Source organism: Dipodomys merriami, unplaced genomic scaffold, assembly GCF_024711535.1.
Source record: "Dipodomys merriami isolate MVZ:Mamm:240054 unplaced genomic scaffold, mDipMer1.0.p SCAF_11, whole genome shotgun sequence".
Lineage (NCBI taxonomy): Eukaryota > Metazoa > Chordata > Mammalia > Rodentia > Heteromyidae > Dipodomys > Dipodomys merriami.
In genome coordinates, this window is record NW_027202382.1 from 4,084,530 (window position 1) to 4,111,052 (window position 26,523).

At 36.4% G+C, this 26,523-nt stretch overlaps 1 protein-coding gene across 1 annotated transcript in view; it reads right to left on the reverse strand.

Annotated features, from left to right (window-relative positions):
* The window catches only part of Mllt3 (MLLT3 super elongation complex subunit), a 279,624-nt gene that overhangs the window by 59,529 nt on the left and 193,572 nt on the right, over positions 1-26,523 (reverse strand). The window contains exon 5 of the mRNA XM_070007963.1: positions 17,949-18,656. Within this exon, the coding sequence (XP_069864064.1) occupies positions 17,949-18,656 (708 nt within the window). The remainder of the gene's footprint in view (positions 1-17,948; positions 18,657-26,523) is intronic.

Sequence of the window (26,523 nt, forward strand, 5' to 3'; positions counted from 1 at the left end):
CATTTTCAACTTTTTAGACAAAGTTATGTCTTTGACATCTTTTAGCAGCACTGCAAATAACAGTTAACTTACTGGCCACCAATAGCTCTTGCCTATAATCCTATCTACTTGGGAATCTGAGTTCTGAGGATTGCAGTTTGAGTCCAGCCTGGGCAGGAAAGTCAGTGAGACTCTTATGTCCAATAAACTAACCCTCACTCAAAACAAAATAAAACAAACAACCAGAACTGGAGCAGTGGCTCAAGTGGTAGAGTACTAACCTTGAGCAAAAAAGGTCAGGGACAGCATCCAGCCCGAGTTCAAGCTCCAGGACTGGGGTGTGCATGCACTACACAGAGTTAATCCTTTATATATCTTTCCTCATAATCTATGAGGCTAATCATTACCAGAATCCTCACTTTACTACAAGAGAGATAAATATGGCATGTTCTCACATATGTGGAAGCTACAAAGGCTGACCACATAGAAGCAGAAAATAGAATAGTAGTTACTAGTGCCTAAGAATAATAAGGGAGGGAAGAGGAAGATGACAATTAGGCGCATATCTGAAAACAGAAAAGCAGAGCTTAAATGCTTGTAGCAGAAAGAAATGCTGTATGTTGGGGTGATGAGTATGTCATTTATCCTGACCAACCTTTGTACAACATATACATGCATTGAAGTACATGTAATTAGTATAGGCCAATTGGATTGACTGTTAGGAAAGTATATTGTACTTTTTAATGTTACTTTGCAAAAACCAACATTTGTTTCACTTGTATCTAAATAAAACTGAGGGAGAAATTTTAAAAATGATGTGTTGCTCCCCAAAGTAAGGCAATCTACCTCCCTACATTCCTGTGCCAATGCACTATGTTTATACTCCGCACCCTATCCAACACATATTTATGGGGTGCACTAATGCTGAAAGCTGATGTTAGAGGGTGTAGATACTGCCAAAGCTGACAGAACCACAAACTCAACTGTAAAGTGCTGTATGCAAGAGCTGAGGTGTCAAATAAGAGAAAGGTGAAGCAAGAGTGTATTAATGCTGTAGTAAGACATCCTAACTCAAGGACCAAGAAAAATAAAGCCAAATCAGGGTGAGGCACTGTTAGGAGGTTTGGCTAATAGAGATCTGTCAGTAGGAAGATGCTCAAATCAATTATTTACCTACCTTTCATATTTTAATAAACTTAACATTTATAAATACACATTAATCAACCAATCTTTTGAAGCAGGATCAATGAGTTTTGAGTGAGGTATAAAAAGTGTTTCGCATATAAATCACACTCTTAACGCACTGCTACTAGTAACCATCATTTATAAGCAAGATGTCAGGGACTCACGTAGCTATTACAACGCAGAAGTCCTTCTAGTTTCTCAATGCTTTTCCTTTGAGTGTTTTAGACCTATTTTTAAACTCCCCTTTTGGTCTCAATTTACTTTACATAAAAACAATTACTCCTTTGGGAATACATTATTAGTTTATAGAACATTCAATAACTAATGTAATCGCAGCAGAAATGACATACAGATTTGGGGACTACACAGGTTTTGTGGTGCCACTTCCAGTTTTCTGGTAATTAAAGTCTCACAGACTTTCCTGCCCAGGCTGGCTCTGAACTGCAATCCTTAGGCCTCCTGAGTAGGCAGGATTACAGGTATGAGCCACAGGTAGCCGGCTTAAGGTGCTAATTTTTAAAGAAAACTAACTATATAACTAACCCAACATAAACACCTTGTTTATAGGGTGTTATTATTTAATAGAACTTTTGCAAAATCCTTGCCATTTGTGATTAGGAATTTAAGCATTTTATATTTTGTAACCTATTCTTCCACATATACATTCATTATATAGTTACAAATATCCAATGCAATGGTTTAATTACTCAGCAAATTGAGGTTATGAAAGTAAACTAATCTCACTCAACAATTATGCAACCTGAGGAAACAGATGAAGGGAAAGCCAGTCCCTCTACACAACATACAAGTGGCATCCTACCAATTGCAATAATTTCAAGAGCATACACAAATATTTGAGAGAATATCATCGTATTTCATGAAGGCGACAGCAAAAACAAGGTGGCCATGTAACTTTGTTATCAGGTCTCTGCAGTCCCTGTAGGAAATAGGGAGGCAGAAGTTTCTTTCACTTCAGCGTCCTGTTATTGAAATTTCTTTGAAAACTATTAGCTATTTAAAAAAATAAAGAAACAAAACGTTTTGGGATTTTTTTTTCGTTTTGGGATTTTTTTAGACTCACATCTCTTCGTCATTTTTGTTAAAGATTAATTTGTGATCCTTGCCTCCCCTGAGGTTTTGTGTATGTGTGTGTGTGTGTGTGTGTGTGTGTGTGTGTGTGTATGTGAAAAAGAGACAGACAGAGAGGGAAAGAGAAGGAGTGTGTGTGTGTGTGTGTGTGTGTGTGTGTGTGTGTGTGTGTGTGATTTAATACTCATATAGTACAATCAGTTAAAAATAATCTTTGGACTTTCCTGGGAGTTTTTAGGGGTTTCATACTCTTGGCTAGCTTATGTGCTCCAACACAAAGAGAGGGGACACAAAAGCAGGTAAAGGGCAATTGGGTTTAGACATGTTGTTTACTTTGGCCTCCAGTTTATCCCCGGATTTTGTTGTATGAACTTATTTGCACAAGCATGGCTTACACCCTGTGCTATGTACCTCTGAAAGAGCCAAGACTTGTTTGATTTACAATGTAAGCTTTCCCACCCCTGTGGTCCATTTATTCTATTCCACCAAAGCAGACAGACCAAAACAATCACAAATCCAGATGTTCAGGTATATTTATAATTAAGACTTTTTTTTACTATAAATACATAAATTCATTCCAATTGAGTCTTAAATGCATAACTACATACCAATATCAACAACACATCTTTGCACTATTTAATTTAACCTATACTGTATTGAGTGACAATGGTGTGCCAAGCATAAAGCAAAGACTTATCAGTCTTCCATGGAATTTACTGATCAGGAAAAACTGCATGAGAACTGTACTGAAAGTATAAATAAACTGTTCACAGAAGAAGCCTAAAGTAATTCATGAGACACATTAGAAAATCTTCAAAGAACAGGTGAAAGTTAAACAGGTCATAAAGGACCAAAGATAATCTATTGAAGAACAAGGGCTGCTAATACTTCAGGATATATGAAGTATGAGGAAGAGTTAAGAAAAATGAGAGTACAATGGCCAGACTTAATATATATTTTAAAGCACTTTAAACTACTGTAGGATACCAGGGAACCACATACATTCTTTTAAAAACTGAACAAAGGGAAAGAATCAAGTATTACATTTCACTTTTCCTTTATAAGCTCTACTCTGGCTAGCAAAGGCAAAAGAAGGGTACTCCTCTTCAAAGGAAAGCTCTGGCTATAAATAAAAAACGAATTAAAGAATAAATTATAGAACTATAGAATAAAAATGTCATCAGTTCACAAGTCCTAATAGAATCAATGCATGTAGGTAATGGCCACAAAGGCTATTAACATCACATACAAAAAAGAGGCAACTTTAACTTATAGATTTTCCTTATGAACAGAACCCTAAATCTGACCTATAAGGTACTCTTGCTTCCCCAGGAAGTGAAAAATCTAAAAACCTAACCTAAATCTGACCATGCTGCTGACTCTGACTACTCTTTTATAGAAAATTACCATGAAGATACTTTTAACACGATGCAAATGGAAAATATAGGAAAAACAAACTTTTGTTTTTCCTTGTACTTTTATGAGAAAAAGATTTTTTAAATTTAAGACATTTAGTTAGGTCCCATTAATGCTAATAAAATTTTTGAATGTGGAGAAATGTTGAATATGGAGCACACTGGATAAAATATATAAATTTCCAGCACTTAAAAAAATTGCAGCCAGGGGCTGTGAAGGTGGCTCAGTGGTAGAGCGTTTGCCTTGCATGCCTGAGGCCCTGGGTTCGATTCCTCAGCACCACATAAGCAAAAAGAAAAAAGCCGGAAGTGGTGCTGTGGCTCAAGTGGTAGAGCGCTAGCCTTGAGCTGAAGAGCTGAGGGACAGTGCCCAGGCCCACAGTTCAGGCCCCACGACCGGACCCCTCTCCCCCCAAAAAAACAATTGTCACCAATTCCTAGTAGCTCATAAAGGAGGTTCAGATCTGAGGATTATTGTTCAAAATCAGTTGGAGAAGAAAGTCCATGACATTCTTATCTCTAATTAACCAGCAAAGAGCTGGATGTAGAACTAAGGCTCGAGTGGTACAATACTAGCCTGGAACAAAAATGGTTTAGGACAGTGCCCAGGCTTTGAGTTCAAATCCTAGGACAGACACACATACAAACACATATACCAAAGCAAGATTGGGGATCTTATTTGTATTCCAATTCAAATGACCAAAATGTAAAAAACAAAAACAATTTATGATACTTTATTTCTTTTGGAAATTTGTCCAGTGGCTACATATTTGATGATGCTATACATTATTAATCAGTCTTGACTGATAATAGTTTTTAAAATCTTTATCTTTTAGAAATTCATACTAACCTATCTATGAATAAAATAATCTATCTTGAATCTTTAAAAAAATTATATTGAGGGGGCTGGGAAGGTGGCTCAGTGGTAGAGAGCTTGCCTTGCATGCATGAGGCCCTGGGTTCGACTCCTCAGCGCCACATAATCAGAAAAAAAAAGCCGGAAGTGGTGCTATGGCTCAAGTGGTAGGGTACTCGCCTTGAGCTGAAGAGCTGAGGGACGGCGCCCAGGCCCGGAGTTCAGGCTCCACAACCGGACCAAAAAAAAAAAAAAAAAAAAAACCAATTATATTGAGGAGCAGTGGATTCTGCCTGAAATCCTGGCTACTTTGGAGGCAGCTATTAGGAGGATGGCAATTCATGACTAGCCTAGGAAAAAAGTTCATGAGACCAAAAAGTTCCCAACCACTAAAGAAGATGAGAGTGGTAGTATATGCCTGTAATTTAAGCTACACAGGAATCATAAATAAGAGATAAGTCCAGGTCAGCCTGGGCATAAGCGTAAAACCCTAAAAATTGGCAAAAAATGCAAAAATGGCAGGGATGTGTGGCTTAAGGTAGAACACTTGCCTAGTAATTGCAAGGCCTTGAATTAAAACCCCAATATTGTTAAAGGAAAGAAACAGAAGACAGGAGGAACAATTCCTTCTGAGTTGAGCTGAGTAATGAAAAACCAGGAAACAGGAAGAAGAGAAAAGAAGAGAAACAGAGATGGGTTCCTTGCTATTATTATTTTTTTTGGTAGCAAACCTGATAAGGCATAATAGCCAACTGAAAAGAGACTAAAAGGAAAAGACATAATTTTTATTTCACTAATAACTGCCTAAAATTTCCTATCACTGGAAGCTAAGATTTGAACCTTAGTTACTGTTCTTTCACTGACGACCAATAACACATAATAAGCCTTTAATAAGTACTTGTGAAAAGATAGGTCCAAAAGTAATTGACATTTCTAACCTGAACTAACCCAATTAGAAAGCAGAAACTGCTGTTTGAGAATAATGGGTGGAGCTAAATCAGTTAGGGACTGTTTTTAGCTCCTATTAATAGCCACCTAGACATGAACTAAGAACACTGTTCTTTCAATTAATGAGAAATTCAATATGACAGACAGGATCTATGGCAGTTCCGCAGTGTCCAAGTTCTTCCTGTTCTTTGGGTTACTCCTTACTGAACACATACTTCTTTTTTTTTTTTTTTATTGTGAGAATACCATACAGAGGAGTTACAATTACATGGGCAAGATAACAATTACATTTCTTATCAAGCATTGTTGCCTCCTCTTTGTTTCCCCTACCCATCCCTTCCCATACTCCCCCCACATCCCTCCCCATCCCCCCCAAAAAGTTGTAAAGTTCGTTTTCGACATAACAACTTGTACATCTCATTGTTGCAATGGGTCCACCTGTATCCCTAGTTAAACTATTTGTTTTTGCCCTTCCCCTCCAGAAATTATACCAACAACAAATACAGTGAAAGCAAAGGTTACACTGTGGGGGAGGATACAAAGCAACACAGAAATAATCTTATAAATATGTTAGAAACAATTGCATGAAAGAAAAAAAAACATTTGAATACTTATCTTGGTGATGAAAACTTTTAAAACCTGGAAAAGGAAATCAAAACAGAACTTAGAAAGTGGCAAAAACTCCCATTCTACAGGATTGGAAAGATCAACATCATGAAAATGGCAATACTTCCCAAGGCTATCTACAAATTCAATGTGATACGTATCAATGTTCCAACCTCATTCTTCAAGGAAATAGAAGAGGCAATCCAAAAATTCATATGAACAATAAAAGACCCCAAATAGCAAAAATTATCCTTAACAGAAAGAACAGTTCTGGAGGAATATCAATACCAAATTTCAAACTCTACTACAAAGCCACAGTAATCAAAACATCTTGGTACTGGCACAAGAACAGATCTCAGGACCAATGGAATAGAGTTAAAAACCCATAAATGAACCTAAAGACCTATAGCCATCTAATCTTCGATAAGGGAGCTAAAAAAAATAGAATGGAAGAAAGACAGCCTCTTCAGTAAATGGTGCTGGCAAAATTGGTTAACTACATGTAGAAAACTAAAGCTAGATTCTTATATATCACCCTGCACCAGAATCAACTCCAAATGGATCAAAGACCTTGGAGTCAAAGCAGACACTCTGAAAACATTACAGGATGGAATAGGAGAAACCCTAGGTCTCCTTGGCTCAGGCCGAAATTTTCTTAATAGAGACCCAGAAACACAACAAATCAAAGAAAGGTTGGACAAATGGGATTGCATGAAATTGCAGAGCTTCTGCATGGCAAAGGACGTAGCTAGCAAGATCAATAGAAAGCCCACGGATTGGGAGATCTTCACTAGCCATACAACGGACAAGGGTCTCATATCTAAAATATACCTGGAACATATACTTCATATAACGTGGGAAGCTCCAGCACTATCCATCACTTCCAAGTTCTAGGTAAGAAGTAAATAGAGGAGGAAGAGATAAAATGTCACATGCCAGCTGCATCAGCTTCTTTTTAAGAGGCTTTCCTATAATTCCCACTTAATAGCTTCCATTTCTATCTCATTAGTCAGGCTTAGTCACATGACTATATGCCTGCCTGCATGGAAGGCTATGGAAAAATTTTTTTTTCCAAATCAGGCACATTACTTCCACCACAAAATTGAGATTCTCTTAGTAAAAAGGGGATAATGGATATTGAGTAAAGAATTAGCATTGCCTGCAACAGATATTAGTTTGAGATAGGTTATGCCTATATATCTAGTAGCTGCTGGTTAGTTTTCTAGCTGGTAGATTTTGAGAACAGTTAAGGGTTGCATGAGAAGATGCAAAAACAATAGGTGGCCACAGGTGATTGTCCAGAGAACAGTTGGTTAGATGACAGAAAAAAAGAAAGACTAAGCTAACTTAACAGCTAACTTAAGGGAGGCAGAAGAAAATGACATTTACTGAGTGGCCAAGAAAAACATGGTAGGCCAGGGAACTCAGAGGAAAAGCTAGTAAAAGATGCTACAAAATAAATCTAGTAATTAGAAGGTAGTTTTTACATTCAAAGCTAAAAGGACTAAGAATCTTTTCCTGGAGTAGTATGAAGACTGGTTTCAAGAGTCAAAGCCAGAATGCAAGAGATGAGGAGGACTATCAGTAAAGAGGTGGAAATGCAGTTGGTCTAAAGGACATCAGGGTTAACTGGAAAGTTGGGATCGGGTATGTCTATAAGAGAGGGGTGCTGTTTGTATATAGGGTGCTCATTGCAAGTATAGAGACTAAGGGACTCAGGCCCCGCAAGAAACACAGGCCGATACTGAGTAGGCTTGGTGGAGAGATGAGGGTGGGATATGGTTTCAGGAAAGTATCAGCTTGTCCATGTGTAAGTTTTAATTACAGTGGAGAGTTTTAGTTTCATGGTTTCCTTAGTAAACAATAATTAGATTTTTTTATCTGCCAGATACGTAAATGCATTATTGTTTTACCTAGTGATTTCCTCCCTTTACAATATATCAAGTCATGATGATTGTGGCTGCTAATTTCCTAGAGACAATCAAAAATGACCAGGACATAGTCTGTTAAAGAATTTACCAACTAACCTCTGGAGCATCCACTGGAATCTTTCCCTCTTTTAGACTAACATAAAGCATCCCAGGTGGTATTCTGCTAAGGCTATAAAACATTCATTTAGGGAAGAAGTACATGCTGAGATGCAAGGCCAATACCTGATAGGTTTAAGTAAGCTTACAGAGATGTGCTAAGGCAGAAACAGCTCAGTAGGAACCACCTTAAATTAAATCAAGAGAAGCAGAGTCTGGGTAAAGGGTAGGAGGGATGTGTGAAACATAGTGAACTGTTCCAAATAGAGCTGCATCCTAGATCCTTTAATTGGAAGTGAGAGTTCTGTGATCTGGGACAAACGATTAAACATGGCCTTAAATTCCCCATGAAACACAGTAGCTAAAGGAGAATTCATAAGTGTCTTCTTACTTGAAAACTGCGTGTAAATCATAATAAAAGATGATGTGTTTGGTTTTTAATTTTATTTAAAGTCTTTAAAAAAGAATATTTTTGTTCATCTTTCAAGGGCTTGTAAAGAAAGAAACGAGACCATGGAGCTAGTAATAAGTCCACAGGTCTAATAAGGATGTAGATCGGCAGCATATGACCCATCACTTTCCTCCTACAACCTTCTGTGTTCTGAGAGCAAAGCAGGAGACTCAAGGACTATGCATGGTTCATCTTTAATATGGGGAAGAGACCTGCCGCAATTTTAATTGTAAATGGACAATGAAGGTAAGCACTGATAGCCCTCTCTCTGTTTCTGGCCTAACATTGTCAGATAACTTAGTACTTTAAAACACAAGGTAAGTAAAAAGTCTGTTTCATCTTTAATTCAAACAACACAGGAAATTAATGTGGAAGAGGAGGAAACTTAAACATACAGTGAGTACATCCTATTACTCAAAGTACATCAGGGCATCTTGAGCAGAATTTGTCAAATTTTAAACAAAATTAAAGTACAGTACACTTTTAGAAAGATTTTACTTTGATTTCCAGTAAAATTTAGGGTTAGGACAAATGGAAAGTGGCACTTTAGGAAATGTATGTAGGAAGCCACAGTGGTACATGACTGTAATCCCAGCTACTTAAAGGTGGAAATAGGAGGATCATGGTTCAAGACTAGTCTAATAAAATGTTAGCAAGACCTATCCATAAACAAGCTTGGCATGGATGCTATGGAACCTATAATCTCAGCTACCTGGGAGACACAGGTAGGAGGATCATGGCCCAATGCCGAACTAGGCCATGGCACAACAAACTAAAAAAACAAAAGGACTGGAGCATGGCTCAAGTGGTAATATGCTATTGTCACAGAAAGAATCCTTGAGTTCAATCCTCAATAACTTGAAAAAGGGGAATAAAAGGGGGGAGAGAAGGGGAATAGATACAAACAAGGAGCATTTTTTTAAATACTGTAACCATGGATTTAAAACCATTAAGTTCCTAAAGTATGGCTTGTTTTTTAATCTTTCTAGGAACATGACCAACATCAAATCTTCAATGAATTATCAAATAGTGTGTTTTTGTCCCAGGACATGATATTTGTGCTTCAACTACTATGTGAATAGCCTAAATATAAACTCTAATCATGCAGCAGGTATTACCACTAAAGCCCACATTTTTTTATAGCTCTCTCTACTAAACTGAACCTGCCTAGATTTCAAGTGTAGACTGTTGTAGACCACACTTCCTGGACTACTCCTCCTACCATATGGCTATATTCCAGGACAAGGACACAGGGTCACAGGAAGACAGATCATGAGAAAGCTAATACTACTAATTTTTTTCTCCTCAAGACAGTTTAAGAGGTATCACAGTGGGTTTAATTTGATATGATGTCTCCCTAAACTAATCAGGCATGGTACAAAAAGTTTTGAGTTATGGCATTAGGCAGAATTGGATTTGAATTCTGGCTCTGCCACTTTCATGTTTTTATGAAGCAATCTCACCCACTGTATTGGTTAAATAAGACATAAAAGTGTCCATCACAAGTCTAGCAGGGAGTAGAGTTTAATTTAGCTTGCTCTATTTCCAAGAAAATGAAGTCAGATAACTGCACTTCAGTGAAGTCAACACATATTGTTTACATTTGCCATCAAGTTGTTTTCAGGATCTTTCTCCCTCTCAAAAATTCCTTTCCCATCAATCCATACTGTCAGCTCCAGTGAGGTATTCCTTCTTTCCTTCAAAGTCCAGCATCAATTCAAATTTTGTTCTTTTTTTTTTTTTTTTTTTTGTAGGTCGTGGGGCTTGAACTCAGGGCTTGGGCACTATCTCTCAGCTCTTCAACTCAAGGCGAGCACTCTACCACTTGAGCCACAGCACCACTTCCTCAAATTTTGTTCCATCTGTACCACTAACACAGTGATTGCATCCAGGAACTTTCTACCCCATTCATACATTCAATTGTTACTAACCACCATTAAAATTTCTAGAGAATATTATAGTTAAATATATTTAGAAGATATTTTTTCACAACTCAAAGTGATATGTGGCTTATCACAATCAAAAATGTATATAAGAGCCACTCAATAAAAGAAGTGTCTGCTATCTGATTTCTAAAGGTATAGCATCATGATTGTAAGCACTGAGGGTTCCATGCCAGGGGCACTCAAGTAACCACCTAGAACTAATCAAGTCAATAATAACTGAGGGTCCCAGACATACATTTTCTTTCCATGGCCAAGAAAGGGATACATCTCCCTCTTATTTCTCCCAAAAAGGGAGAAATCCTGTTTTCAGAATTCAAAAGGAAGACATATAATCCATGAACACTTCAAAAATGACTCATTTTCTCATGCCCAATAGATAGATTCCAGACCTCTCAGTAACATCTAACTGTTCGGTCATCCTGAGTCATCTAAAGAAACTTCTTGGAGCAATTTTTCTTTGTGAATCTTGACCCTCCTTTGACAGTTGACAGTTCATAAACTGTTACCTGCTCAGATCAATTTCTACAACTTGTTTAAATAATTATATATACACCCTAAGGAAACAACATTCTTCTAATACTTTTGCATTACTTTGTCTACTAATTCAAGGAAAGAATAATGTACAGCTTGAATAACTTAAGATTTCAAAGTGAACATACAAAATGCAACCAGAAGATTCAAAAAGGAGTCTCCATACTGGACACCATTTGTTATTTGGTGGCACCTTCTGGGAAAGCTTGATACTGCAGCTCAACTCTGTTAAACATAAATTCAGATGCAAAATTAAGTCAGAAAAGCTCAGAGCAAGAAAATAATCTTAATAATATAAGGCATAATTGAGCCCATGATAACCTTTCATTTGAAGCTAGAATGTGTAAGCTGTTAGAGTATGTAAGTATGTGAGCATGTTAGAGGTTCCTAAATGTCTCATCAATCTCCACTCAGTTCTGGACATGCACACTGAGCCCACCCATGGGTAACCTGTCTTCTTTTGCAGGCTTTTGACAAAGCTCAATCCAACAGATCAATGAAATATGATTCAAATGTGGGCTGAGAAAATGACTACTCTCAACTTCATGTGGTACATCTCTGAAGTTTTTATGTGAATCCATGGAAAAATAAAGATTTGCTTTAGCTTTATCTCCAACCTCCAAGGATGTTGTCTAACTTTTTTCAAAGCCTAGCTCCACTACTTTTACATATGGCAACCAGGGGCAAGTTTTTAACCTTCAGCTTCAGTCTTCTCCTTTGCAAAATTATGTTAGGTAATAATCTTACCATTTCATGGATTGCTCTGAGGTGAACTGAAACATTAAGTGCTAGCAGGGTACCTGGCACATAGTAAGGGTCATCATGTAAAGTTTAGTTCTAGAGCTAAGGTTTCTCCATGGGATAGGAAAGCTAGTCTTGCAAAGACTGTTGACTCACCTTATTGGCTTTGTGTCTAAAGATGATAGATGGCACAATTACATCAATAATAAATGCAAAACAATAATGCACTGAATAGGCATCCTTAAAGAGGGCTCTAGAATTTATTAGAAAAAGATGCTAGCTCAATGCATGTTAGGGAAAAATGCTGTTTCAGTAATCACTGATGACAACTCCAATAACACCAGGCTGAGCAAGTACCAAGGAAAACAAGCCTATTGTATTTTTTTAAATCTCCTTTTTAATTGTTTCTAATCCTTAAAAAAAAAAAAAAAGCAAGAGTATGAGTGAATCATTGACTAGCTGATTGTCTTCTGGGCATCTTCTTCAATCTGATCACATCCAACAAGAAAACACATATGCATGCGCGCGCGCGCGCACACACACACACACACAAACACACACACACACACACCCCTTGCCAAATAGGGATTGGTAGAAGTATCTTTATGCATGCCAGTAACAGAACTTTGTTACAATTGTTTTAATGGATGTTCCATACTGAGCTGCATCAACCAGAAGTGTAACCCCATTCAGGTATTTTTACCTTCAGTTATAAAACAGAGAAAGTAAGAGTCCAGAATAGGACTCCCCCACCCCACCCCATCCCACCTCCACCCCTGGAGAGTTGCAGCCCTTAATGAATGGTCTCTCCAGCTGCTTGTTCACCATACTCAGACTTTACAGCTCCTGCATGTGCTGGAATTACAAGTCATTAAAAAGCTACTTTGAAAACACAATAAAGACCTTCTTCTCTGGCTGCGACAACCTTCTATCACATAAAACCTAAGGCCAATGCTTGAACAGCAGGACGTTTACAGCCAGCCCCAGACAGTTTAAGCTGGGCAATGAACAGGGTGGGGTGGGAGGAAATGAGGCCCAACAAAAGAAGGGAAGTTTCTTTTCCTTTCTTTCTTTTTGAAAGAAATTGGTGCTGAGGTGGTTTGAAGTTATTTATTCTGCATTGGAACCACCATCCATCCACTCGAGAAAAAATGCTGAGATTTTTGTTCTTTTTCTACCCAAGAAAACAGTTTGATAAGCTCAGGCCTCAGAAGACGTGATTAAAATCTCCTTTCTCACACTGCAGGTTCAAGGATGTAACACCGCAACTTGCCATTTTCCAGGAAAGATACTGAAACTGTTAGCTTTACTTTCAGTTATGATTAAATCTTTACAATTCAAGGTAAAAGAAGTGAAGCATTGCTAAGGAAATTACTAATATAACTGACCCAATCATAAGTGGATATTTAAAAACTTCTATTGGGGGGAGGAAGGTCAGGAGGGGAAAACTGGGAAAAAATGAGAGAGGGGGTAACACTGCTTAAAAAGGTATGTCCTCATTACCTGATTTATGTAATTGTAAACCCTCTGTATATCACCTTTACAGTTTGTATTAAAAATATAAATTCACAAAGCTAAAAAACCCCTCTAATTACTGTTTTTCCCACCTTCCACACTAGGAATACAAAACATCCTCCTACTACAAAACAATAAATTCCACAGGCTTCTTTTTAGAAGTAGAGTTATAAGAAAAACAAAAGTAAAACACTTCAGAATTACTGAAGGGCTTAATTAATTTATTATCAATTAAAGTATAAACTGGTTATAAAATTCACTATTCATAAACTTTCTATTAATACACTAATTATACACATTATATTCAGACCCTCACCCTTCTATGCTTCTAATTAGCAACAGTCACTAGCAAGAAGTCATTCATCTACTAACCAATAAGGTTCAAAGACATTAGGTCTCTAAAAAAAGATGAAATACTAAACCAAATTATCACTTTAATAGAAATCACAAAGTTCTTGAATGTAAAGTATTCTGAACAAAAACATTCTTTAAATGTGCTCTCTGTATTTACTCAGCCTTCATCCACCCATTAGGAAACAGTTTCTACACATCTATTCTGCTTTCTACTCCCATTGCCTGAATTTTTCTTCTAGAAAGATTATTGATGAATTTCCATGTAATTATATTAGATTTCTTTATAAGAGGTGAACAGTTCAAGGATCACAGCATTGAAAACCTACTTCCATTTTTTTTAAAAAAGAAACCCAAACATAAATCATTTCTGAAACAGTTTTCTTTCAACAATAATTTAAAAGAGGGAGGGAGGGAGGGAGGGAAGGAGGAAGGGAGGGAAGGAAGGAAGGAAGGAAGGAAGGAAGGAAGGAAGGAAGGAAGGAAGGAAGGAAGGAAGGAAGGAAGGAAGGAAGGAAGGAAGGGGTATACTCGATGTCATGATAGGAATGCTCTTCGTCTTTATGTCATTTAATTAAAACATTAAAAGATCTTGGAAAAGTTTGTCATAATTGATTTAAAATTCAGATTCGTCTTTTATTTTCCAGTGACTTTATAACATGTGCATATGAAACAAAACTCAGAGCAAACTGACAAATACCAAGTATACTTCCCCTGCTTAAAGCAAATAAATACATAGATTTAAAGAACAGTGAGTTCTTCAAAGCTGAAGGTTATAAGTGTTTTCAGAGGCCAAGTCACACATATCCACAGCTATCATTTTTATGTGTGCTGTTTAAACCCAGAATGACTTCTTAGTTTTCACAATAATTCTATAAAGTAGCTGCTAATATAGCCCCCATTTTACTAAAGATGAAACTTAGGAACAGATTTGCCTGATATTTACTGGTGACACAAAAATTCAAAACATAGTCTGTCTGACTCCCACTCTCTTCCTATCTAGCTATTGTTTAGCAGAAAGGGATCCCTCTGAAAATAGGCAGCATAAGATGCCCATCTTACTTCCCCTTCCTTATACAAGTTTATAAAATTCTGACCAGAAATTTTCCCTTCCCTCTCTCCTTCCCTTCCTTCTTTTTCCCTTCCTTCCCCTCTTTCACTCCCTCCTATTTTTCCTTTCTTCCCTTCTCTTCTTCCTCTTCATCTTTTTCCTCCTTCTTCTACCTTCTCCTCCTCTCTTTCTTCTTGGCACTAAGTCTGAACTCAGGGCCTTGTGTTTGCAAGAATGCTTCCCACTTGAACCATACTTCTCCAGCCCATTTGCTTTCATTTATTTTTTCAGGTAGTGTCTTGCTTTTGCCCTATCACCCTAAACTGCGATCCTGCTACCTTTGCTTCCCATATCCTGAAACTGCTAACACAGATATGTGCCACTATGACTTGTTTACTTTTGAGAAAAAGTCTCACAGGGTTTGCCTGTGCTGACCTCAAACTTGAGATAGCCTCCCATCACCCAAATCCTAACTTCTTTTTGTATCTATTGTTGGTTTCTAGGGCCCATGATCTCTGGCATTGTATCTAAAAATTACTCATTACCCCTGGCTATACAAATGAACAGAAATCTGCCTCATATTCACATAATAAGCTGAAAAGGACACGAGAGCAAGCAGATCATCTAGTCACTCAGAAGCTGACTCCAGGAATTTTGACATTCCCTGGGATACCAAGGGAGGCTTGGGGATGCTTCAGAGTTCTGCATTCCAGCTGCCTCCCGTTCCTTCTGTCCTGCCCACAGGTAGGATGCTAGTCAAGTAAAATACAAAAAGATGGGCTATCTTTACCACCATAAAAATGACATTTCATCTTCCTCTGATATCCCTTTGCCCATAAAAAGGTCTCTTTCATACATCATATATGGCACTATTTTGATCAGCTGTCTTGTTCAACATCTATATTTAAGCATTTAACCAACAGAATCAACAAGGAATTACAATTCTAACTCTTCATTACAGGTATTGCTTTGAATAAATAAACCAACTTGAGTAAGAATTATATTAAAAGAAAGTCATATTTTATAAATCATATATGAAACAGAAGGAATAGAGTTAAATAATAGGAAAATGAACAGAATTATCCAAAGAGAAAGCTCATCTGAAATAGTGATATGTAGAAAGAACATTCAATATTACTGAGGATTATAGACATGAGCCACCATGTCTGGCCTCAATAATGCTTGATGAATGTCAGTTGATCTTCCCAGAAATACAACAGCCTAAAAAAATGATGCCTTTCAAAGTTTTGACCACAGTTCAAAAAATATACATTCTTTCTTAAACACTTTCTACAACTATTACATACAAATCCTTTGATTTTTTTTCAAGTGATAATAATGGCATACATCATAGCTCACCAATGACTTACAGAACCAAGGTTTTCAAACTGTGAAAACCTTTCTTCTACAAGAATCCTAACATTTCAGAATACAGAAAGACAAAGTTTCTAAATTTGACAATTTTGATGTGTTAGTCACGTCCCAATAGCATTTCAAGGTGACTTGAAACAAGTCAAATAGGCAAAAAATCAAAAAGGTTCCATATAACATCCATGATGAGAGCAAGTTTCAAATTAAGAAGAGTAGCACAGAGAAAACAAGAAAAAATAAAAACCTGAAATATTTCAACATATCTATTCAACTCTCATCTCCCTTTCACAAAATATGACAATTATTAAGCCTTTACTAAACACAGACATATTATTCCAACTCCAGTATTCTATGTACTGCTTTGCTCTTCCTTCTAGTAGAAGTTCAAAATCAAATATAGACAACAAGATGAGAAGGAGATGGACTCTGAACCACTAGGGACTGGCATTGGCATTTGTACTTACTTTGTCTGGCTTTCTACCCAGAACAGTGCAAATCTGGGACAGGAAAAGAAAGGCTGTTGCCAGCATTTAAACCAGACACATCTGTGGGCAACCTCATGGGACAGAAAACGAAATATTCTAAAAATGCTAGTGATTTTTTTAAGACACATTTCTTTCTTAACAATTGTCTAGATATACCGACAAGCTAAAGAATTATTGGGATTAGTAACCTTCGATTAAAAAAAAAACTGAAAAAGAGCAAATTTGGAGAAAAGAAAAAGTGAAGAGGAGATAACTTCATAATAAATAATATTTCTTCTTCAGAAAAAAATATCAAATACCTTCTGACCAAAAACCCCATCACTAGTTATGTTAAGATTTCTTACAGTAGTAAAAGGTTAAATTAGATAACCCAAGAATCCCTTCCAACTCTGAAAATCTGTTAAGTATAAATTTTAATCCCAACATCAAATAACCTTTTTGGAAGTATTAGATGCTCCTTCAAACATCCACAGAGGATAATCCTACATATCTATAAACAAACCAACATCACATAATTTCCTCTTTCCAAACCACAACTTACATAAAACTTAAAGCACTGTCAAAATGGAATGGCTTTATAGGTATATACAAAAGTCAGAATCTTCAAATGACCCATTTTAGATATGTATAGTTATATCAGTTTTGCCTTAGCAAGCCTTCTAAAAATACTTTTATTGCCAGCTTCCATCTATTTAAAAAAGTGCTTCACAATAGGATCAAAAAGCATTAAGCTGGGCACCAGTGGCTCACGCCTGTAATCCTAGCTACTCAGGAGGCTGAGATCTGATGATCATAGTTCAAAGCCAGCCCGGGCAGGAAAGTCCGTGAAACTCTTATCTCCAATAAACCACCAGAAAACCAGAAATGGCACTGTAGCTCAAGTGGTAGAGTGCTAGCCTTGAGCTGAAGAGCTGAGGGACAGCGCTCAGGCCCAGAGTTCAAGCCCCATGACCAACCAAAAAAAAAAAAAAAAAATCAGCATTAAGGTTGGATTCCAATGTTTTCTAGGTCTCTCTTTTAAACTTAGTTTCCCTTACATTCACATTTCATTGTATTCCTCTCATTTTCCTAAATCAGCAATCATTTCAAAGCATAATAACAAAGCTTTAATGGGCACAGAAATTTTCTGCTGCTCTTCAAATGGCCCATTATTATACAGTGGAATGTATCTTTTTTTTTTTAAACAACTTAAATGGCAGCCTATGCCATTAGGTGGCATTCTTAATGGCTTCATTTCCTTCTTCCCATTAGTTAAGGGAATTCACATCTATGCTACACCTATTCATGCTACGTTTTTAGGGGTCAGCATTCATGTTCTGTCATTTCTTATCAGGAAGCTATTTGAAGTTCAATCTGAATACCAACCACAAAGGCAAAGGAGGAAATCGGAAGACTACTCACATCAGATTTAGAGGACATAGTCTCCTCCACGTCGGAGTCATTGGGATCCACAATATCATCAAATGGTGGTAAAGTTGATTTCTTCTTTTCTGACGCCTCACTTTCAATTTTGACTTTTCCCATCTTGACATGAGATTTATCTTTTATCTGTTTTTTGTCAGCAGAACAAGTGAGTATCAGTGGTGGTGCGCTAGAAAAACTTTTAAATAAAGCCTCTGAGCTACTCTTTTTCCTTTTTTTGGCTGAGAGTTCTTCAGAATCTGAAATGGAGGGCCTTTTGCTGGGAGCCTTCTTATCTTGCTGTCCACTGGTGATGGTGAGCAAGTTACTGTCTGGTTTTGGCTCTTTCGACATGGGTTTAGGTTCCTTGAAGGCCATCTTAGGAACTATTTTCTCTTCTTTCAGTGGTTTATTTTCTTTGGGTTTCTTAGAGGATTCTTTGGAAGATTTGTTGTGATCCCTGGAAGGTTCTTTGAAGGCACTTTTATGTTCTCTGGAGTCCTTAGAAGGTTTTTCCTTGTGCTCCTTCATTAATTTGTGAGGCTTTGAAAAACTGGTACTGCTGCTGCTGCTACTGCTGCTACTACTACTGCTGCTGCTGCTGCTGCTACTGCTGCTGCTGCTGCTACTACTGCTGCTACTACTACTGCTGCTGCTGCTGCTACTGCTGCTGCTGCTGCTGCTGGTATGGATACTCCTATTAGGGTCCTGCAGAAAGGAGAAAACAAAACTCTCAGAACTCAGCAGCAATGAAGAGTCAAAGCCCATTTCCTTAAGTTTAATCTACATTAAATGACCCTTTCTTGGATTGTTCTCAAGTTATCTTCAAAATGTCAAACATATTTTAACATAAGCCAATCACCACAGAGTAACAGGTAGAACAGTGCATGTGAGAATCTTAGGGCAAGGGGTTACCATGATCAAAGAACTTAGACACGCTGTCTCCTCAATCATTGCAAGTGAGGAGTTTTGAAACATTTCGATTCATGTTTGTTCAGGACGACAAAAAGGTGGATAACACATTCTTAATAGTTATTGTACACTTTCAATGGACGACACTAAAAGCAACCTATAAGGTGCTATGAGCAAGAAAAGAAAAGGACCAGTTGGTTCTGCTGTGAGACAGTGAGTTGGCTGTTTATAGAAAAGTAACACATGAATTTGGTCCTAGGAAATGAGCAGGTAATTACAAGAAAGGGAATAAGGAAATGGTACTTAGAGACCAAGGACCAGAATAAGCTAAAACTGTAAGGGAGAGAAGCAGACTGCATTTGGAGAGCACAGAACAAGGTTGGGAAGGAAGAAGGAAAATAGGTTCACACAATGAAGGCAGGTTCTTTTAAACTGCAAAATACTTAGTGATATACAGAATCACAAAACCTCCAAAAGTAAGTAATTCACAATGTGAAATTAAAAACAATTCTTTTTGTTCTGTCCAAAATTTTATCACTTAGAATATACCTTCTCCCTAAGATACAGAAAGAAAAAAGTAATAAAGGAATCCAACAGTTCAAAGATCTCATCTAATCATCAAATGAACTGATGTCTTTATCCATTACTGTTGTGCATTCAAGAGAAGAGGTAACTCCATTTCAATAGGAACAAGACAAGAAGGAGGGTCTATACTATGCATTAAAACAAACAATCTTCTTATTGCATATGTAAAGGGGAAAACATGGATGCAAGTTTATGGATACACATTAGAAAGTAATACCAGAATGGGAAGTTATTGATCTGTATTATTTTATTTATTCTCTCAAGTGAGCATTTGATTTCAAAATGCTAAAATGGATAAAGTCACTAAACAGAGACTTTTATGCATTAAATTAGACAATTCCTTACAAAACATCTTAATCTGACATTTCAAAACAGGATACTAAAGATAGATTTCATATTACTGAAATTTCTTTATTTTATAAATCCTCTTACAAGACATTTCCTGGCATGTTAAGCAATACTATGAATAGTTACAATTAAAGTTATGGATAAACTAAATTAAGAAAGAATATTTTCAACTATTATCCCTGAGGTTTTTTTTTAAAAAAACTGGCTTATTCACTCATTGAATTTTAGCAATTTGCAATCCATACTCTGATCATAACTCTAGAATACCCACATATTACTATTCAATCTGTATGGAGTATTTCACATATTTTAGTATTTTAAAACACACATTTTGAACATATTTCTAATTTTAGGCATTAAAATTGTCCACCCCAGTATAGGATATATATGTCTCCAGAGGTCTTTTTGTATTTTATTTTTTAAATCTTCTGTAGATAAAACTGTAATTCTTAATACAAAGCATACAGTAGTATCTGATACAGATTCTCACTTGGGCTGGTAATAATAATGAACTGTGTAAGTATGTTATCAGACTCCATATTCATCTATGTAATAAATATATAATAGTGGCTTAGATATATAGTTGGGCACTAAATTGCTACTGACAGAATAAAAACTTTCACTAACTCTTGGCTTATCTAACACACGCAAACACACACACACACATACATACACACACACACCATATATAGTGGCTTCTAAAACTTTTTTATCATAATTATTATTTTTTGAATTGTGAAAATACCATACAGAGGGATTACAATTACATGGACAAGGTAATGAGTACACTTCTTATCAAGCATTGTAGCCTCCTCCTTTGTTTTCCCTTACCATCCCTTCCTATCTATACCCCCTCCCTCCCTGCATTCTGCCCCCGCCCCTCGTGCCAAAGTTGTAAAGTTTGTTTTTCAACATAACGTCTTGTACATCTCATTGTTGCAATGGGTCCACCTGTATCCCTATTTAAACAATTGGTTTTTTCCCTTCCCTCCCCAAATTATACCAACATCAAATACAGTGAAAACAGGGGTCATACTGTGGGGGAGAGACATACAAAGCAACAAAAAAATCACTTATAAATATGTTAGAAACAATAGCAAGAAAGAAAAACCATTTCAGTCCTTATCTTGGGGTTTATTTCACCTAACATCAACTTATCTGACCGTTTCTGCTTGTCTCAGACATATACTAGTTATTGCAAATACGGGAAACCATGGGACCTATGTTTCTAAAACTTTTTATTCAACCACTAACCTCAACATTAATTCCACAGAATAACAGACTAATTTCCATCCAATGTGAAGTTTACACGTTGTATAATTAAAATTTTTTTTCTGTGGATCATTGGGACAAACTGAATATCAAGAAATCCAACTAAAGAGATATGTATGTGCAATTCAGATCTCAAATATTTAAAGTATATGATTATTTAAACATACATGTACACACACATATTTATGCTAACTTTACCACTTGTGAAAGTAGGGTACAGTATTTTCCTTCATCCATTCAATTCTACTGAATGCTTCCTTGTTTTATTTTCTCTGGAACAGAAAGCATCTTTTTAATTTATAATCTCTACAATCATTACTTGTCTGCAACTCTAGTATATGGCTTAAGATAAACAAGGTGTCTAACTACTGTCTAGAGCAAGGTTTTCTAATTCTAAATGGCTTTCAATTTCCATGGTATCGCCAAGATTTTTCCCACTGATGAAGCTGATCCTGAAATTCCTCTTTCTTTCCTCTATGATTTTTTTAAATCCCATTTTAACTGGCTTCTACATTTTGCAAGAAATTTCAGATTAATCACATATTCTTCAATCAAACTATTATAATCAACCAGTAAATCCTCCTCACTGAAGCGTTTTATTTCTCAAAACCAAAAAACTTAAGTAAAAAGAGTTAATTTATCCAAAATAGCATTTTAAAAGGATACTTCCTCAAAATTATAGCACAGTCTCAAGGGTTATGTATATAAAGGGGGTAAGGAAATTCACGATAGTCAAGAAAAGCTTCCAAATTAAAAAATCTTTTCTGGGGCTGGGAAAGTGGCTCAGTGGTAGAGCGCCTGCCTTGCATGCATGAGGCCCTGGGTTCGACTCCTCAGCACCACATAAGCAGAAGTGGTGCTGTGGCTCAAGTGGTTGAGCGCTAGCCTTGAACTGAAGAGCTGAGGGACAGTGCCCAGGCCCAGAGTTCAGGCCCCATGACCGGGCCCCCACACACACACCAAAAAAATCCTTTCTGTAATGTCATTAAATGCATGACAAGTGGCACAGAGGGATAAAGACAATTTGAACTATAAAGTATAAAAAATTCAGGAACATGAATTTGATTTACATTCTCCACTTCAATATAAAAATCCATTCACCTTCAACCCCATTCACCTTACTCATACTAGTCAACTGTGGAGCCTAAAGACTGAGAGGCTGGTGCAGGACTTGTTCAGCTATAGCTTCAAGCTAGAGCCTGAGGAGGATTGCATTAAGAATAAGTGTACATGTGGAATAAATGAAGAGTCTATTCTACTCCTCCAGGAATCATCTACGTGTGTAGACAACAGACAGATAACCTGCCTGCTGTTATTGTGAAGGTTAAGATGTCTGTACCTTGCAACACTTAACAGGATTACAACAGTCTTAGGGCCCCTACCAACTCAACCTGAGCCACAATTCATCCATCCATCACAGCAATTATGACAATTCATGTCATCAATAAAAGAAGACAGACTTAGCAGGTATTTTGGAGGAGACAGATAAAATACTGAAATCAAAAATAGTATGATTACTTAGGGGAAAATCAAATAGAATATAAAAAATTATTTCTAGAAAAAAATTCATGACCAACTTATATATACAAGGAAGAAAATAAAGTGTCTGCTGTCAAGGGATGCAAAACTTGGAGAGTTTTACTTGTTATAATATATGAATAATGTTGCCTCACTTTTAATGGTGATATTCAATCAGAAAGTTAGAGAAAAATCTACCTAAATAGTTCAGGGAAAAAAAGCAATAAAGAAAATAATGCCTTTTCTATACTTAACCAAGTAAAAGTATCAGGCAGTCTTATAGAACTCCTCAAATGTTTATTTTGCCTAGATATGTACAGTATTCAAGCAGGTATAAACACACAAAAATATAGGCAGGTAATGTTCTGCTCAGATGATGTATGATTGGGCATCATCCTATGAATTAAGCGTGAACCAATATAAAGCATGCAAGATAAACAGAATATGATACTGACCACTCAGAAAGAGAATCTAGACATGAATAACAGGTTCTGTCAACTACACCTGGCTATGAGTTCCGTCAATTCTTTATTAGGACAGAATGTCCTCAGTAACAGCTACAAAGAACAGCTAGGAGGCAAAGGAGACCCACTTGAGGACTTTACAGAGAAGACCTATTTGAAATAACCACTTTAGGAAGGTCACCTGGGAGCAATATGGTAAGAGGTGGGAGTAAGTAGAGGGCAAAGAAAGCAAAGCCATTCAAGAAGATTCCTGCTCTGAGGAACTGGGATGGGGGTGGAAACAACACTGACATCAAAGTTTTACAATTATTTAGTCAACAATCTTGTGAGGTAGTTATTATTAGCTCCATTGTACGAATGAGTACACAGACACCAAATATGCATAAAAATGAGTGTATATGTATGTGTATGTTAGAACAAATAGAGTGGACAGACACCAATATACATAAAAATGTATGTATGTATGTGTGCCTATCTCCAATATCTGTATTATTAATCATAATACTTCTATGGATTCTCTGTAAAGTCAATTAGTTTAAAGCAAATGTCAATCATAACAATACAGATTCTTAGTAGGAAATGAAAGGGAAGGAGCTCAATGATTTTAGAAGAACAAAACATCAGTTGTGCCTGTAGTCTAGGCACACTATTTAAATGAAGTTCCACTCAGTTCCAGTAGAGGAGATAGAATATACTTTTTGATAGGAATATGTGGTAAACAATTTATTTTGAAATAAAGACTATCCTCTCTGTGTTTCAAGTAGATTTCTACCAAATACATATTTTACATAGTTGATAGGCTCGTATTCGAAGGCTTGCATTTAAAGGGCTTATATACTAGAAATTTAACTCTTCATAATAAGTCCCTGAAAGAGCACAGATACCTCCAAAACTTTTAAAGGGATCAGAAAACTATATAATACTCCCTACTTCCCAAGCAAATGTTTTCAAAGCCAATGTAAAAGTCTGCCGCACTGATGGCTAACATTCAGGATCTGAGGATCATGGTTCAAAGCCAGGCCAGACAGGAAAGTATATGAGACTCTTATAAACCACCAGAAAACCCTAAATGGAGCTATGGCTCAAAGTGGTAGCATGCTAGCCTTGAGCAAAAGAGGTTGGGGACAGGGCCTAAGCCCTGAATTCAAGCCCTACAACTGACCAACCCCTTCCCCCCAAAAAAGTCTGCCATGCTACATAATTCCCCCCCAAAAAAAATTGATAGTTACCAAATCAAATACTAAATGACTAATTTCAAAATGGAGGAGGTCATTACACAAGAAAACTAGATGACCTACAAGGGTCCCTATGGAGGAGATTGGGAAAAAAAGAATTTCAGAGATTTAGCACAAAAACAAATTGATCATAAAGATAAAGAATTATTATAAATGCTGAAAAATAGATGGCTGTTCAAGAAATAAATATTATAATAGGAAGCACTTTTTGGCTCTGAATGTTTACCTAGTCAGAACAATTGTCAGTGTTTACTAAATTGCAACTGTTAAAAATTAATCTACTCATTTGTCAAGTATTTAAATTTCCTTCAGTAAAATGAAGATCATGATATTATCATAATACCTTCACTAGTAAGGTCAATTTGCTAATTTAATGGATGTTAAAGTATGAGTGTATACACACATCCTACCAATCTGGAAGTCTAAGACCCTGTAAATCAGAAACTTTTTGAGCATGGATATGGCACCTGAACAATAATGTTCCCAAGTGGGAAATTTCATCTCTGACCTCATGGTGAGACTCAAGTGGGACTCAAAATGTGGGGGCTCTTAGAATAGCGTATAAAACTACCTTCAGGCTATCTATAAAAGATGCCATGAAACATAGTCAATTTCATGTTTGGACGTGAATCCCATCCTTATGACATCTCATTAACTGCATGAAATTATTTCAAAATCTAAAAAGCTGAAAACATTTCTGATTCTTAAGCACTTCAGAAAAGACATTTAACCTGTATTATAGAGACTATATAACCAAGGTGACAGGCACATAAAATATGTGAAGTGCTTTGAGGAACTACTGCTATGACTATTCTAGATGAACAGAACACCTTAACTTTCTTCTCAACCTAGACATTCTTACCAACTTAGACAACGCAATAGTGTACGAATGACAGAAATAGAAGACAGAAACTGAAGGAGAGAGGAAAAGAAACTTAAAGACCCAATAAACTTATAAAACTGAGAATTAATAATGTTCACATTCAGTAAAATCAGGAATTCTAAATTCAACATCCACAAGATTATAAATATAAAAAGGAGAATTAAAAATGAGGAGGAAAAAGACATGGAGGAAATGGGTATCTTTCATTAAGAAATAGCAGCATAAAAATAGAATTTGGAAACTTGGCAGAAACTCTAGAACTTAGCAAAGTCTAAGACGTTTCTTCCAGCAGTGGGAAGGAGGGGGGGGAAAACTAGGATTTCTACTTTTTGTTAGATATCTTCCTTTGCATTTGGTTCCTTTAGACCACATACATGCATTATTTAATATAAAACTAAGTTCTTCAATCTCCCAAGTTAACTTTTCGGTTCCTCTCTTTAGTCACATAACCCTTGTTTTCAAGTGAGATTTTGTGAAAATAAAATTTACATTGAAAAATAAAGAGAAACTTCAACTGTGTGACCTATATTCTTCTGTTTTAAAAACATTTCAACTTTGCTTCTGATGTGGTTTGAATGTTATCTCACTTTCCTTGAGCAAACTATAGTCAAGCACTAAGTTACAGATGTAGCCTGATAAGTGAATTGCGCTTTCAGGGTTTTATACAGAAGACAAAAATAAACCCTGTAAATTATAACTAAAATTGAGAAATGGAAACAAATGAAAACAATTATTGCCTTTGAATAAAGAAAATAAGTAGGTAAAATTTCATTTTCCTAGACTTCTGTTCAAAGGTCCATTAAGAAGTTGAAGGGGGGGGGGTGAAAATGTTGTAGGTATGATACAGCTCAAGATGCATTGTATACTTAAACTGCTTTTAAATGGCAAAAAAAAATCAAACATGTCCTAAAAAACTTAAGAGAAGTGAGGAAAGAAATTAAGAAAAGTGAGGGAAGGGGAGAGTTGGGTAAGAATAATGAAAGGATAATGAAAGAATATTGATGAAGAGGCACTATATTCATAAACTGCTTTGTTGAGAAAGCAACTTCTTTGTATAATTACTTAAATATAATAAAATATTCAAAAAGTAAAGCTATTGTATTTACTACTGAAAATATTAATTACTGTCTTTCTTTATATATAAAATTTTAATGTAAAATATTAATTGGAAAATATATCAAATATTTTACGAAGTAATATTCCAAACAGACAAAATTTTTAAATGTTTTCCTTCCTCAAATGACTGGTTTCAGCCTATTATATCATCAAATAATTTTCCTTCAGAATCCAGTCTGATGTAAGATGCTCCTATTTATATACTATTCTCTGATATGCTGTAGTTACATACTAAATTATAA